This window comes from Poecilia reticulata, linkage group LG4 (assembly GCF_000633615.1).
Source record: "Poecilia reticulata strain Guanapo linkage group LG4, Guppy_female_1.0+MT, whole genome shotgun sequence".
Taxonomy (NCBI): domain Eukaryota; kingdom Metazoa; phylum Chordata; class Actinopteri; order Cyprinodontiformes; family Poeciliidae; genus Poecilia; species Poecilia reticulata.
This window is the reverse complement of record NC_024334.1, coordinates 29,982,912-29,998,671: the sequence shown is the minus strand read 5'-3', so window position 1 is coordinate 29,998,671 and position 15,760 is coordinate 29,982,912. Positions and strand designations below refer to the sequence as shown.

Below are 15,760 nucleotides of genomic sequence, written 5' to 3'. Positions count from 1 at the left end.
CTTATTTGGTGTTGAACCAGCACAACATAACACATTCCTTTTCAGTAAAACATATCTTAATGTGAATTAACACAACTTTTAACTATTAACATAATTATATTCCTCAACAGAATCCGGATGTTCATGAGTGAAATCGGTTTGTGTATGACTCCTGCCGTGTGGCTAGACACACGACCCGATTGAACCTGTTGTAATTTTATCAGCTCTGTGGTCACAGAAGTTCGGAAAATTGACAGACAATTCTTAAATTACGCTGTGTAGTGTTAAGAAAATAAATTTAGAATATGCTAGTTTTAAAACTTCTTTTCCATCTTCTTTTCCATAGTTTTTAAAACTTCTTTTCCATCTGTCTCAGGTAAATTAATCTCTGTTGTTCTGCAGTTTCTGTTGTAATTTCATACGTTGTCTTCCATTGGATTAAACTCTGAAATTCTGTGACGTCTATACTCATTGTTGTTTTCTGTGTGGTTTCACTTCGGCCCGCCAGGAGAACCTGGGATCCGTAAGGAGATAGAGCCAGAGATTTCACAAAATTTATTATAACCTAAAATCTTCAACAGTAGCCAGACTTAAGACACACAAGCTCTACTCATCTCCTCTCGACCACTGCCCTAACGCTCTCTGGCTCTGGTCACTATGGTAATATAATAAGACACAGATACGCCACAGAAATTAACATGTTACTTTCATAAAAATTTTAACTCACGATAACAACAAAGCAATGGGTGCCCTGAGTTTGTTTCTCTGCTACAAGACTCCATCTGGGAAACAGTGACACCCGAAGTGTTGCTTAAATGCACAGGGTGCTTGGTCTTGAAGTATCAAAGCAGTTTTTAAGCTTCATTGCCTGATTAGCAGCCGGTCGCCGCATATCATGCAGAGCGGCTTGTAATGTGGGACTCGCCTACCGGTCCGGGATAAATCCATTCTCCTGTTCTTCTCTGGGCCTTTTCCCCTTTGCAAAGAAACTTTCCAAAGACATCTGATCTGTTTCTTACTCAGTTTTGCTGCTTGTGGGCTCAGTGTTGGCTCACAAGACGTAACCGAGAGAATACAGTTAAAGGATTTTTTAAAATAAAATATTCTCCAGACTAAGACAATACATAAAACTGAAATATTTAATTATTTCTTGTGCGGCTTGGTACCAATTGGTCCACGGACGGTCCGTGGACCGGGGTTGGGGACAACTGACCTATAACACAACCTCAGTGACCTTTGATTGTAGTTGCACATTATTTCTGATTATAGATGCAAACATGATTACTACTTTGATTAAAATTACTAATAAGAAATGCTGCTTACCTGTCATTTTACACTGTAGTTCAGTCACAAAATTTCTTAACTTCACGTAATATGTTATTTCAACAGACCAATTTTTAAATACTCTTTAAATCTGGACTTCCCATGGGAGGGAGCCCAAACACCACCTTACTTGACAGTGCCACCCCTGCTCCTCCTTCTTTCTGTCCTTTAAACACTGTTGACCAAGAACACTGATGTGTGTACAGAAACAAAACGAATAAACCAGAGCTGCCAGAGGAGGCAGAAGCGGTTAAGGGACAGCAGTTATGGTAAATTTGGCTTCACTGCACTATCATTATTATGACAGACGTTGATAATGAGAGGAAACAGATTTTATGTTGAAATCAGTTTCCTCTCAGTTTCCAGTGGTACCATGACTGAATAGCTGCTAAAGCTGCATATAAGTGTATCACCCCACTGGTCTGTCCGCTAATAACTGGGACAAGAACTTAAACTGACTGGTGGGGTGGCTATTTGGTTTTGTTAATTTCTGGTAGATACCACGCAGGTTTAACTATGTTGAATCAATACTTGTCTAATTATATCAACCAGTAATGGTACCTGTACCTTCGATGTAACATAAATAACTCCAGACAACCAGTTAACAAAATAGTTTCTTTTAATACAAACTTGAAAAATAAAATTCGTAGCTCCAAATGAGGCTACACAATACCCAGAATTACCAAAAACTTACATATGGAGCAATGCCATTAATTCCCAATGTTAAATGTTTCCTAAAATAAAGCTGTTCTGGCATTTTTTCTTTTCACCCCCTTGCGTTTTACTCACTTTAACTTTTTGTTTAAGAAAAACTTTAACTTGTTTTTCTATAACCAGAATTGGACTGTTGTCACTAGCAGAACTCCATACATTTAGCAAAAATGTACAGTTCTAAACTAACTGTTTAGAACTTTGCTAGTTTAGAACTTTGTTACAGTTCTAAACTAACTGTTTAGAACTGTACTACTGTACAGTAGTACAGTAGAACTGTACTACTGTACTGTAGTACTGTACTACTCTCTCTCACACACAGGCCGGTATTGCTCAAAGTTTTGGTTTCAGGCCTGTTGACCCTATGGTGCAATGCTGCTACGAAAATTCTCTTCTCCCCCTTTGAACAATAAAACCGACTCAGACCTGCTCGCTCAGCCGACATCTTCTCTGCCACATGAGTTGCAGAACCACTCCTCAGTCATGCTGGGGCCAGTGTTGTCATGTTGACACATTCATCTCAGATCAGCCGCAGTTTGTCTCCATGTTTTTCAATCCTAAACACACAGTGTTTAGGATACCGAATCCATAGCACAAGTTTCTCACTTATGTTTGATATACATAAGACCAACCTTGTAAATATTTTATAAATATTAAAGGGCCTTAAGTGCATGGTTTTTAACCATGCTTTAGCAGCTAGATCAGCTGTTTTAAGTTTGTATGCAGCTTTAGCAGCTCTTCAGTAATGGTACCTGTAGTGGCTATTTGTCCAAAACTCAAATCCAAAAATCAAAACACTTAAGACTTAAAAGTGATCAAGGTCAAGGTGAGTTCAACTCAGGCACTTGATGCACCATGGGTTTGTGGCTTACGCAGTTTAATAAATACCAAAAGTCAAAAATGCAGTTCTTTGTTGCTTTATTCCATAGTCAGGCAAACAAGTTACAGGATTCTGCCAATTCTCCTGCTCTGATACCTGCCCCTGTTCTCTGAGTGGTAGACTGACTGAAGTGACTGGTAGACTGAGGACTGATGACTGGTAAACATCCATATGACCACCCATGTGCATAATGAGCTACTACGTATTTATACTGTGAAACACCCATGGCCCAAAGTGAAATTAACTAATTAAGTGAATTACTAGCCAAAAGCTTATTCTAAATAACTAAAATTAAACAAAAATTCTAATTATAAATCAACTAGAACATTGTCATGTTTAGTTCTAATCTTTGAACCCACATGCAAGAACACAATCAGGAGATGCGCATGTCAAAACAACAATATTGTTTATTGCAAGGGGAAAGGGAGTGAGTGCGGAGCAGGAGTCAGGATTGGATCCACCAGGACAGTCACCGTTAACGAGAAGTAAAGGTGAGGTACTGAAAAACAAAAAGTAACAGATCTTATGGCGGAGGCTTACTTTAGAGCAGAGCGAGTTACTTGTCCGGAAGCGGTGAGGAGAACCAAGGAGCCTTGGGAGGACGGACAGGTAAGATTGCTATGTCACGAAGGAATCCACAGAGAACAAAGAACCAGGAAAGGAGTTCTCGAGGAAGGCAACCGATTGGTAATACCAATGGCGTCGTGAGGAAGCAGACAGGGGGTTCGCAGGAGTTAGCATAAACTCCGTTCTTGAGAACCGCTGGAGAACCTCAGTCAAAACCAGGTTAAACAAACACTCAGGCAACGACGTGTCAGCTCGCTGCTTATTAAATATCCACAGTATCAGTCATCTTAATGCGCCACAGGTGTGTCTCCAGGTTCTCCCATGCGCTGCTCCAGGGGCTCTGCTCACAAGCGGCATCTGGTGGGGGAATGTGGAAGCAGCAGGCTTCCCAAAACACAAGAAAACAGAAACCAAAACCAAAACAATACAGAATCCAACCTGAGAAAAATAAGCAAATAAAAATGAACTAATCTAAATTCCAAGATTTAACAGAAAATAGAGAAGTAACTCCTACAATGGTAGGAGTTACTTCCTACCATGGAAGTAACTCCATGGTAGGAAGTACTTCCTAGTGTGCAGTCATAAGTATCATGACTGCACACTTGCCCATAGATAAAAAAAATTGACAAAAGTAGGGAAACATGCCCACCCAAGTGCCAAACTAGCCCACTGGGAAATGTCCCAGTGTGACATTTTCATAAATACAATATTAAGATGAAGTGATCACTCTGTTTAAATTTTAATACCTTTTGGCTAAAGTTACTGTTCAAGAAAATGTTTTTCGTATCGGCGCCTTCAACATATAATTTTTTACATTCACTCTCACTGAGACTAGTAATCTCTGTCTTTTCAGGGATGAGGGACTTTCCTCCCATATCTGTTTGTGACTTGGCAGACCATATAGAGAGACACAAGGCTAATGACAGTCTACTCTTTTCACAGGAATTTCAGGTACATTTCTGTTACCTAAATGATGTTTTATATGCACGTACACACACATATTGCATTTCTTTCCATCTTCACAAGGACTTTGTGAAGATGGAAATTAATGACTTCCATTAATATTTTTGTTAATTTCTATAGACTAATCTTGACCATTACCCCTAACTCTAAGGGAGAGTCCAGACACCCTACGGAGAAAACCCATTTTGGCCGCTTGTATCCGGGTCCTCGTTCTTTTGGTCATTAACCAAAGCTCATGACCATAGATGAGGGTGGGAACGTAGATCGACCGGTAAATCAAGAGCTTCGCCTTTTGACTCAGCTCTCTCTTCACCATGATGGACCGGTACAGCGCCCGCTTCACAGCAGACGCTGCACCAATCCGCCTGTCGATCTCCCGCGCCCTTCTTCCCTCATTCGTGAACAAGATTCCCAGATACTTTAACTCCTCCACTTGAGGCAGGRCGACCCCCCTGACCCGGAGAAGGCACTCTACCCTTTTCYGGCTCAAGACCATGGCCTCGGATTTGGAGGCRCTGAGCCTCATCCCGGCCGCTTCACACTCAGCCGCGAACCGCTCCAGCGAGAGCTGCAGATCACAATCTGATGAAGCCAACAGGACCACATCATCCGCAAAAAGCAGAGATGCGATCCTAAGGCCACCAAAACGGATCCCCTCAACACCTCGGCTGCGCCTAGAAATTCTGTCCATGAAAGTAATGAACAGAATCGGTGACAAAGGGCAGCCTTGGCGGAGTCCAACTCTCACCGGAAACGAGCCCAACTTAATGGCGGCAATGCGGACCAGACTCTGTCCAGTCATACAGGGACCTGACAGCCCGTATCAAAGGGCCCGGTACCCCATCTCAGGGCTCCCTGAGGGACATGGTCCACCACCCCAATCTGCCAATCCAGGGGAACTGCCCCCCGATGTCCATGCAATATTGCAGAGTCACGTCAGCCAACACAACCCTACAGCATCCAGAACCTTAAGAAACTCTGGGTGAATCTCATCCACCCCCGGGGCCAGAAAATTATTGGATAGCAATAAAAATACTAAGGCAAAATGGAACATTTTAAATAGCGTTATCAGGAAAACTTCTAATAGTAACAATTACCCACAGCATTTTATAGATAATGACCAGAATATTACCAGTATAAAGAGTGTTGTAAATAAATTGAATATTTATTTTGTGAATATAGGACCCGCACTTAGCAGAAAAAACACCTGTGATAAAACAGCAACTTATTAATATTATTTTGAGAGTAATGCAAGTTACCCTAACCCCATACAAGAGAAATAAATCTGTCATGATCGGTGGTGGTGAATGGTGAGATAGATGCAGGCTGGCCCAGGATGTCATAAGGAAGTAGGTTTAATGATGAATAATCCACAAATGAACAGAAACTAACTCAGGTTGCACAGGGAGCAACGGGGAAGACAGCCCGTGCAGCAAAACAGACAGCCGTAACAGAGACGCATATACAACGAGGACCCGACGAAGGACAGAGACAACAAGTGGGGTAAAATACACAGTGAAGGTAATCAGGGAATGAGACACAGTTGGGAACAATCAATAGGAAAGACAGAGACTCACAGGGGAACAGAACTAAATAAACACAGAAAAACATCAAAAATAACTACCCAGAAAACACAGCTCGTCACAAAATCTGACACCAGTCATACAGGGACCTGACAGCCCGTATCAAAGGGCCCGGTACCCCATACTTCCGGAGGAGTATGGGGTACCGGGCAATATTGCCAGGTTTTACTCCACAGTCAGTGGAGTAAAACATCCACTGACTGTGATGATCTCAACATGAAAACAGAGGGTAATTGAGGGCATGTCTAAATCATGATATCTTAATTGAAAAATTAGAACATTATGAAACTTGGGGAGTAGATTTGAACTGGATGAGAAGTTATTTAAAAAGCAGAAAACGATTTATGAAGATGGGAGATACTGAATCTGATTGTCTTGAGATTATGTCTCCAGTACCTCAAGCAGTGGAAGCAGTTTTATTTAACTTTTATATAAACATAAGCAAAGTGTCTAATGAATTAAAATGTGTGCTATTTGCTGACGACACAAACATTCTAGTCTCTGGTGAAAACTTACAACTTCTTTCCATAATTGGCTCAGAAATCAGTAAATTAAAGAAATGGTTTGACAATAATAAATGATCACTAAATTTGGACAAGATTAAAATCATGGTTTTTGGAAACTGTTACCAAAAAGCTCACATTCAAGATCAGAGTATCCCCTTTGACTCTACAAAGGGTATACATTAATATGTTTTTTGTACAATAATTAATGACAAAATTAGTTATAAATCTCATATTAAACATTTAAAGAATAAACTTTGTAGAAACATCAGTTCTGGCTAAAGCTAGACATATTCTGAATAACAAATCACTTCATATTCTGGTGTGGGGAATTAATTACAAAAGTTCTTTACAACCACTGAGTATCCTACTCCTACAGAAACGAGCCTTTAGAATAATGTCAATTTTTATGAGCCCACAAACCTATTATTCTTAAAATGTAGAATTATTAAATTTGAAGATCTGGTGGAATTTAAAATTGGTCAAATTATGTTTATGGCATCAAAGAAACTGCCATTTTAGCACACAGAGAGGATATAGCTTAAGGGGTTACTCAAACTTAAGGATTTGTAGTACATGCACAACATGAAAGAGCTTTTGTATGTCAATTCATGGTGTAATATTACAGAACAAGTTAAATGAGGAGTTAATGCAAAGTAAAAATTTAATACAATTTAAGAGGAAATACAAGGATGTCATTTTCACAAGATATAGAAATATGGGTGAGAGTTAGCACAAATGATCTAAACATGTTTACATGTGAAAGTATTCCCTTTCTTTGTGCTTCAGACTATTGATCCAGGACAGCAGCTGACCTGGGAGCATTCTAATCTTGAGATCAACAGATCTAAGAACCGCTATGCAAATGTTATTGCTTATGACCACTCCAGGGTCGTCCTCACACTGGTGAATGGTAAGCAACATGGTTTTAAATTGTAAAGCTTCAAGATATTAAAGTGTAAATATCTGCTTTCAACTGCAATACAGTGATAGAAATTGAAAGCAAGTCTTTAACAAAGTCAAAATAAAATGTTAAACTTGCTTCTTACAATGTGGTCCTTCCTATTTTCTCTTCCAGGAATTCCAGGGAGCAGCTACATTAATGCCAACTATATAGATGGCTATAGGAAACAGAATGCTTATATCGCCACACAAGGGCCACTGCCAGAGACAATTTGCGATTTCTGGAGGATGGTGTGGGAGCAGAGGAGCTGCACAATTGTTATGATGACCCGTTTGGAGGAGAAGTCAAGGGTGAGCTTCTTGTGTTTTGATTTTAAGCAGAACAGTAACGTACCTACATGCAGTTCTTTGACTTTTAAAACCCAAAGTACAGCATGTTCTTTGTGTTTTTCCTTTTTGCTTGTTTTTTTCCCTCTTGTGTTCAGCATGTTATCAGTTATCCACAGGAAAACTCAGTGCTTTTTGCCTGAATAAGTAGAACACATACAAGAGTTATTACATAGCCTTTATTAATTTTTAACAATATTTCTCATTGTGTAATGTGTTTTGTGCAAAGCTCCAGACTCTGGTCAGAATTAAGCATTGGCGTTTGAATAGACAATTTACTGTAGTGAAATGGGAGAAAAGGCAGGGAGCTGCATCTACATTTTAGTGGTACACTAAAGACTACAGAGTGATTGTAGTCTGAGTTTAAAATGAAGACTAACTTGGCAAAAATACCTGCTACTTTACAGTTCTCCATGGAATTGGCCTTATCGCCTGTGGTCACTCTAATGACCAACAGATCCTTTTACCTACACATTTAAATACTTTATTAGAAGTATTGTATTTAAAATGTATAGAATAAGGAGTAGCTATTATCCAAATGATCCTTTTAAGACCTGAGACTCGGGCTACTTTTTTCTGCATAGCTATCTTCTGCCTTTCCAGTTGGCACACCTGGAAAGGCTTGCCAGGTGCGTTGCCTCTCAACGCACTGACGTTGAGAGGCAACCCCTCTCAGTTGTTGTCTTTAGCTTAACAACAACTGACTTAAATGCACTGCAAGCAACACAGTACAAATACTTCTGCTTCTTCTTTTTATATAGATGTTTTGTGGTTTGCTATTGACCTTCTAAATGACAATTGTTGATAAGACAAAATGTGTGCTTGCTTTTCATTGTCCTCTGTATGCGGGTTAAGTGTGACCAATACTGGCCTAGTCGTGGTACAGAGACATATGGAACAATTCAAGTGACCATACTGGAAACTTTGGAACTTGCAACTTATGTCACACGAATATTCAGCCTTTACAAGGTAAACGCATTTTATGTATTTTAAGTTTGAATATTTTGTAGTCTTTTCTTGACAAGGACTTCCAAAAGTCATTTTCAATAAAAGACTAATTAAAAATAAAAATGATTGGATATGCTTAAAGAATATTCAATTTGGTTTATTTATATAGCACTAATTCACTAGTGTCATCTCAAGGCACCTTAAAAGAAAGTAATTTTAATTCAATAACATGTACATTCCAATTGATCCTAATTATCAAACAGTACACTGTTTGATAATTAGGATTATCAAACCCTAAACCCTAATTATCAAACCCTAAGATAGTTAACTCAGCTTAATGTATTAAGCTGTTAATTATTCCAATTAGTTAGAAAATTGTTTGATCTAAGGAAAATAATTGATTTGCAGTATTCACTGCACAGTTCCTGCACTGTTGTTCCAGTGAGTTCCTAATGACAATAGGCTCAGACCTATTGTCATTAGGCCGGAGCAGCAGAAAAGCCGAAAAGGGTCCTGTGATTAAGACCATTTTCAACCAAATCAGTATGTCTTGATTACTAAACAGAATAACCTGGGTTTGCAACAAATTATCACTAAAACCCATTATGCTGTTACTGTAGAGCACAGGTGTCAAACTCCAGTCCTGGAGGGCCACTGCCCTGCAACCTTTAGATGTGCCTCTGCTGCACCACCTGAATAGAATAATTAGGTCATTAGCAAGGCTCTGGAGAACTTATCTACACAAGAAGGAGGTAATTAAGCCATTTCATTCCAGTGTTTTGTAGCTGTGGCACATCTAAAAACTGCAGGACAACGGCCCTTGAGGACTGGAGTTTGACACCCCTGCTGTAGAGTATATTGTACATTTCTATAAACTTCATGTGTGCAATATTCAATAAATGTAGACTCTACAAGCTAAGTCTCCTTTTTAACTTGACATCAAAAGCGAATATCTCTGTGCTGTAACAGAATGAATCATGTGAGAAACGAGAAGTGCAACAGTTGCAGTTTCTGTCCTGGCCCGATCATGGAGTGCCTGAGCATCCTACCACAGCACTAGCCTTTCTTCGTAGAGCTAGGACATATAATTCACCAGATGCTGGTCCTATGGTGGTTCATTGCAGGTAAACACATTTTTTCTTCATCAGTGAAGTTTTGAACACTAATTCTTGTTGAAATATCTGAATTTCCTCAATTTCTCTTGTTCTTTGTAACCTGTTCCATGTTCTGTATTAGTTTGTGTTTCCAATCACAAATGACTCATGTGAGCCTGACTATAAGTCAGTGTGACCCAGGGCAGCCAATCGCTACGACGTAGCTAGGACGATAACTACAGTGCAGGGCATTCTGGTCAATCTATTAGTCTTTGCTTTTAGGGTTAATGGAAGTGTTGTTGGTTGTCATGGCAACAGGTCATGACAACCAACAGGTACTTACAGAGCTTATATCTCTCTTGATATATATATCAAAGGAGAATACATATTTTACATATCAAAATATCAGCAATTTTCTCACCTTTACTTTAAGCAATATTTATGGAAACCGGGTAAGAAATAAGGGTGCTACGATCATTTTGTGACAGATTACGGCTCATTCCGAATTGAAGCAGTACAGTTTGGAGGACATGACTAGCTGGGTAGTAATGATGCATGTAGGAGCATCACTAGAATTAGTGGCCAATAGGCGATATCCAAATTAATTATGTTTATCAATGTAGAAATTCTACAACTGCTAAAATCTGACACTGCTCCGTTTTTGTTTACATTTTTTGAAGGAAGTTACGCTGGTCTTCTTCAGAGATTTTGTGTCAATTCCTTCAGTAGTTCCGGAGGATTTCTCCCAGAAAACTTGCTAAACCTGGTGGTCAGGGCGCCAAGGCAGTCCACCGTGTTTTTGTAGAGAGAAAATATAAAAATATTATTGGGTAACTACTTGTTACGGGAAAACATCGCCAATGAAATGTTATTTAAACCCACAATTAGTCTTACAAACAACTAATCAAAAAATACAATTAAAATTATTATCAATTCTGTTTAATCCAAATTAAGTCAATGGCTCTATAAGGTCCCCCTGTCATGATCCGTGTTTCTATGTGTTTATTTTCTAGTTTCTGTGTGATCCTGTTCCCTGTTAGTCCTGTCTCTGCGTCTTTCCCCGTTGATTGTCTCCCAGGTGTKTCTCGTTCCCKTGATTGCCCCGTGTGTATTTAGTCTCCCCTGTTGTCTGTGTTCTTCGTCGGGTCCTCGTCTATTGATGTCACCTTTCTCCGTGCTGCCAGTTTTTCTCGTGCTGTTTCCCCGTTGTTCCTTGTTGTAAGATCTTTGTCATTAAATTCATCGTTTTCCATCATAACCTGGGCCTAGCGTCATCTCCTCACCGTTATCAACCACCCCTCCTGACACCCCCAGGGATTCAGGGCCCCATAAATAGTAATATTTTAACACTAACTACAGATACATAAATGTAACATTTGTTTATTACAATTATCAATGCTGCAGAATTTGAACTTTAATGTTTTCAGCATAGCTAATACATTTTAAAGTGTTTAACATTTAAACGTAAGATTTTAAGGAGCTGGAAAGTTCACTTTGTGAAAGTTCAAAGAGCAATCTTCATGGTTAGATTAACATGGTTTTGTTACCATAGCAACAATCTGATTCTATGAGTTTAATCTTTGAGTTTGAACTGTTTGTGCACAACTACAAATTAATAAACTATGATTATCACTTATTGCTTTTTAGGTTGGCCAATTAAACTACTCCACCATTTCACTAAATCTAACACAGAAGCTGGTAGAGGTGCTGATGATTTTAGCAGAAAGAGGGGCCCCAAAGTCAAATTCTTCTCAAGGCCTCATACAGCCTTGGACCGGCCCTGCATGATGAGTTAAATCTGCTGCACTGCGCAGAGATGAGCAACAAACGGGAGATTTAATTCAATGCTGCTAATGTAGTTTTAGTAGCTGTTCCATTTCGTGTCTGTTGCGTTTTTAACAGACAGAAACTATTTTGTTGGCTCAAGTTTATGGGAGAAGTTTTTCAGATGTCCGCACGCATTAAATCTGGCTGACTAAGTAGACAAAGCATTTGGTATGGCTTGAATCACGTAATTGAAAAAATAAATAAATAAATAATAAAACCAGCATGATGCGTGACTACAGGGTATAAAGGCTATAAATGCATAAACTATAAACCTATCACAAGACGAAAAGTGGGATTTTTGACCCTGTATTCTGACTCGAACGCAGCTCGTGAGCGACAGATACCGACAGCAATCGACAGTCTGCATTTTCAGTGTCTCACGACTCACAGGAGTCGAAATCTGTCGATTGCGGAATCCCAGGAGGGGGGAGTGGAGGTGCGGGGGGGCCTTGCATATGCTAGGCATACGAATAGCCTAGCATATGCAAAGGCGCTTCAGCAGACCCATGTGGATTCTCAGTCATTGGATGAAAACCAATGACATCACAATTCATCATTGACATGTGATTTGTTGGCCCATTGGATAGCACTTATGTCTTTATAAATAAACCCCGCCCCAATCATTAATATATTAATGCTGTATTTTTAAAAAAATCTATATAAAACATAAATGCTTTTTAAAATATATTCATTTGATATTGCTTATATGCAAGATGTTCATATATGAGGAACATAAAAGAAGCACAGAAGTTATTTTTTCTTTATTTCATTTAATTTTTTTACTGTATGCACACAAAATAAGACATAAATTCTTGTCCATTTCTGGACCATCTGGCAGTAATAATGTGTAGTTGCGCCATTAGGCTAATGCAGTATTTCATACTACACCATTTTTTGCCGCTATTTTCCCCTTACGACAATCTTAGATCGTTGGCCGATCTAATCGATCATCCTGCAGTGTGTGGTGTGTTACGGCAGATCGTCGTGGCCGCTCCGATCTAAATCAGGGGTTTTCCCCGACTGGGAGTTTAAAGCTGAATGTGACAGGTAGCCAATCAGAAAGCGCGGATTCTCCTCCTCCGCTCTCTGAGGGGAAATTACGGAGTGGAATCCCAAACAGCTGACATGCCGCAACACGAAGTCCAGCGGACATTGGAGATGATATGTGGAAACAACATTAATATTTATTCAACATTTCGTGCAAAGAATATAGAAATGACAAGGAGGAGTTGGAGCCAAATTGCTACCTCAGTTGATAAACCTGGTAACTTTTCAGCTGTTCTTCGTTAACGTGACATAAATAGATAAATGATTTTCATTCAGTCAGGACTTTACTCTGAGCCACATGCATCACAGGTAGATTCTAGTAAAGCATTGATTGATGCCTGATTTTAAAATTAGTTAACTGGACTTGTAGCCATTATTTTGTGCCCATGTGGCTGGACACCACACGGCACGACGAACCCGATCGAACCGTCATAACTAGGATTTCTATCGGTAAATGTGTGTCTCAGGGTTTGAAAATGGGCCGACAACTCGTGTAGTGTACGCTGGACATTAGACTAAGGAAATGAGGAAGGGAAGGTCAGTGGAGAGCACCGGAGCTGAGCCTTTTTTCATTCAGTGTCATCAACAGAAAGAAAAAAGGCCGGAAGAGACGATAAAGAAGATAATTAAAATGAGGTCGATGGGTTTCATTTATTGTCTGATTAATTGATTTATCATTTATCGCAACAGGCCTACCTGACACCGCCTCATAGCTGCCAATACTCTCTGCCTTCCTCCATCAGCTGATAACACAGAACAGACAATCATTATGAGCTACAGGCATCTTTTAGTCATTATGANCCTCATAGCTGCCAATACTCTCTGCCTTCCTCCATCAGCTGATAACACAGAACAGACAATCATTATGAGCTACAGGCATCTTTTAGTCATTATGAAACTACAGTGAAATTGTTAGGCAACTTCCAGCTTAGTATGCTCACATAAGACATTAAAACAAACAAACAAACAAACAAAAAAGCACATTAATACATTCTTACAAAAAATAAAAACTTTAATAAAAAAGAGAAAACACTTGGAAACAATAGGAAGAAAAAAATAATTAAAAACAGTTGGTAATAATTAGGAAAACATAATTCAACAAACTCTGAGGCAGATAATTTGCTTTGATGGATTTTAATAAATCACAGTACTTTAATCATTCAAGGAATTGTGACATCTCTAGATTAGTAATAAATATTACCTGCTTCTTTCTTTAGCTACATCTGGATGACTGGCAGTAGAGCCTTGATGCAGCTGGAAAACATTTTTGTGCATTGTCAATACATAGCATAATTACATTATGTACATAAACAATATTGAAGCATAAAATATCATCAACATTCTAAAATAGTAGATACTCACACACAGTTGCATCTCTGTCCTCATCACGGACATCAGAACGTTCCTGAAGAGTCTGATTGACACAAATGTGACTCTCATTCTGTGGACTCTGGAAATAAATGTAAAATTWAAAAAATACTGTAGCAGAAATACATAAGTAAATAAGTTAAAATTATTCTCAACCAGCCATTCTACAGTCGGGAATCAATGCAGTGACTGTACATAATACATACAGGCTTCATGACTCCGTCCTCCATCCGCCATTTTGTAGATCTTTACTGCGTTCCACACTCTGCCTTGCTGTACTGCGTTATAACAAAATAAATAAAATAACCGGAAGATCAGTTTTCCTTACAAATATGCGAGTGTTCACTATTCACTAAATGTGAAATCATAACTTACTGAATTTCTCTTGGTCCTGGTGGACTCAGAGCTCCTCGGCACCGTGGTCTGAGGTCTGGCTGGTTCTGCTTGGCCATTTTTCAGGTCTGAAAAAAATAAAAGATGCAAGTATTTTTAAGAGTTCAGAACATCACATGTAATAGAGATTACAATACGAAATCTCACCCTACACTTGTTTCGGCATTAAGAAAACGACAGACCGCTTTCTGTAAGAAACAAACAAAGCAACTGGCCTCGCTGCACCTGCGATTAATAAAAGCTTTCTTACCGTGAGTTCGGTCTTGTTGGACCGCCGCGGTGTCATCTGTTGTTTTCTGCCGCAACATTGCTTAATATCAAAACGATACTGAAAAGGTAAATCCGTGAAATGGGACTTTTCCACCATTTCACACAACGCACGGGTATTTTCGTTCATGTTTAGTAGTAGCTAAATCCATCAAATCACCGGTGCAAATCTTCGTCTGGAGTTTAATGGCGGCTCCTTGACCAACTATGAAACCGCATTACTGCCACCAACTGGACTGGAGTGTTAAATGAAAGTTGACAGAGCTAAGTGTGTTCAGTGCTGGATGGTGAATGTCACATTAAATTTGGTCCAATTGTGTGACTTTGTAACATTAGAACATTTTCAGCATTAATGCCTGTTTTATACTTAAATCTCATTATTTCTCAATTAATAACACTGAAAGGTTTTGGCCAGGTCCTGGGTCTAGTAAACAGGTGAACAGAAGGTAAAATGGGTTAGCTACAACAGGAATAAGAGTCAAAAGGCGGTGCTCAACAGTTGATTTGCATTTACATGGCTCTCAGCAACTTCATTTAAATACAAAAACCTCTCCTAGGCCCAAGGGGAGGGGGGTGATAGGGGAACACGGACACACATCGTTTTTGACCATTCACGGCAGTGCTCTACAATTGTCTTCTCTGACAAAAACCTCTTGCCAATAGCCCTCAATCTCCATGCTCACGGCAGAACTAGGTGTCAATAGCTGTCAAAAATCCCACTTGAGCTGTCTGTCAGCTTCTATAACTGAACAATACCTACAGACGTCTCAAAATGTGTCAAACTGTTGACACATTTTGAGACAATAGAGAAGCAATAGAGATGCTTCCAATCCGGCTTTAAGACTTGGAAAAAAAATAAAAAATTAGGCGATATATATATATATATATTATATTACACTAACCCCCTAACCCTACATATGCTTAGAGATGTACAACATCAACAGGACTCTAAGAGCCTTCATTGCAAACTCGATGGGGCTGTGGAAAACCACCCTTGAAGCCAACTGCAAACCACTT

The 15,760-nt window shown here is 39.4% G+C and overlaps 1 protein-coding gene and 1 long non-coding RNA gene across 3 annotated transcripts in view; one reads left to right on the top strand and one right to left on the bottom strand.

The window, feature by feature from the left end:
* The window catches only part of ptprfa (protein tyrosine phosphatase receptor type Fa), a 159,254-nt gene that overhangs the window by 118,534 nt on the left and 24,960 nt on the right, over window positions 1-15,760 (top strand). Inside the window, exons 21-25 of the mRNA XM_017304279.1 lie at window positions 4,314-4,411; window positions 7,299-7,422; window positions 7,588-7,763; window positions 8,655-8,768; window positions 9,717-9,871. Of these exons, the coding sequence (XP_017159768.1) occupies window positions 4,314-4,411; window positions 7,299-7,422; window positions 7,588-7,763; window positions 8,655-8,768; window positions 9,717-9,871 (667 nt within the window). The remainder of the gene's footprint in view (window positions 1-4,313; window positions 4,412-7,298; window positions 7,423-7,587; window positions 7,764-8,654; window positions 8,769-9,716; window positions 9,872-15,760) is intronic.
* Window positions 14,136-15,578, bottom strand: LOC108166252 (uncharacterized). Of its 2 annotated transcripts, XR_001776556.1 has the most exons (4): window positions 14,727-15,578; window positions 14,459-14,544; window positions 14,290-14,361; window positions 14,136-14,165 (listed from the first exon to the last, which is right to left on the bottom strand). It is a non-coding gene; the product is annotated as an uncharacterized LOC108166252 (long non-coding RNA). The 2 variants fall into 2 exon arrangements; XR_001776555.1 differs by lacking the exon at window positions 14,727-15,578 and having other exon boundaries at window positions 14,459-14,720.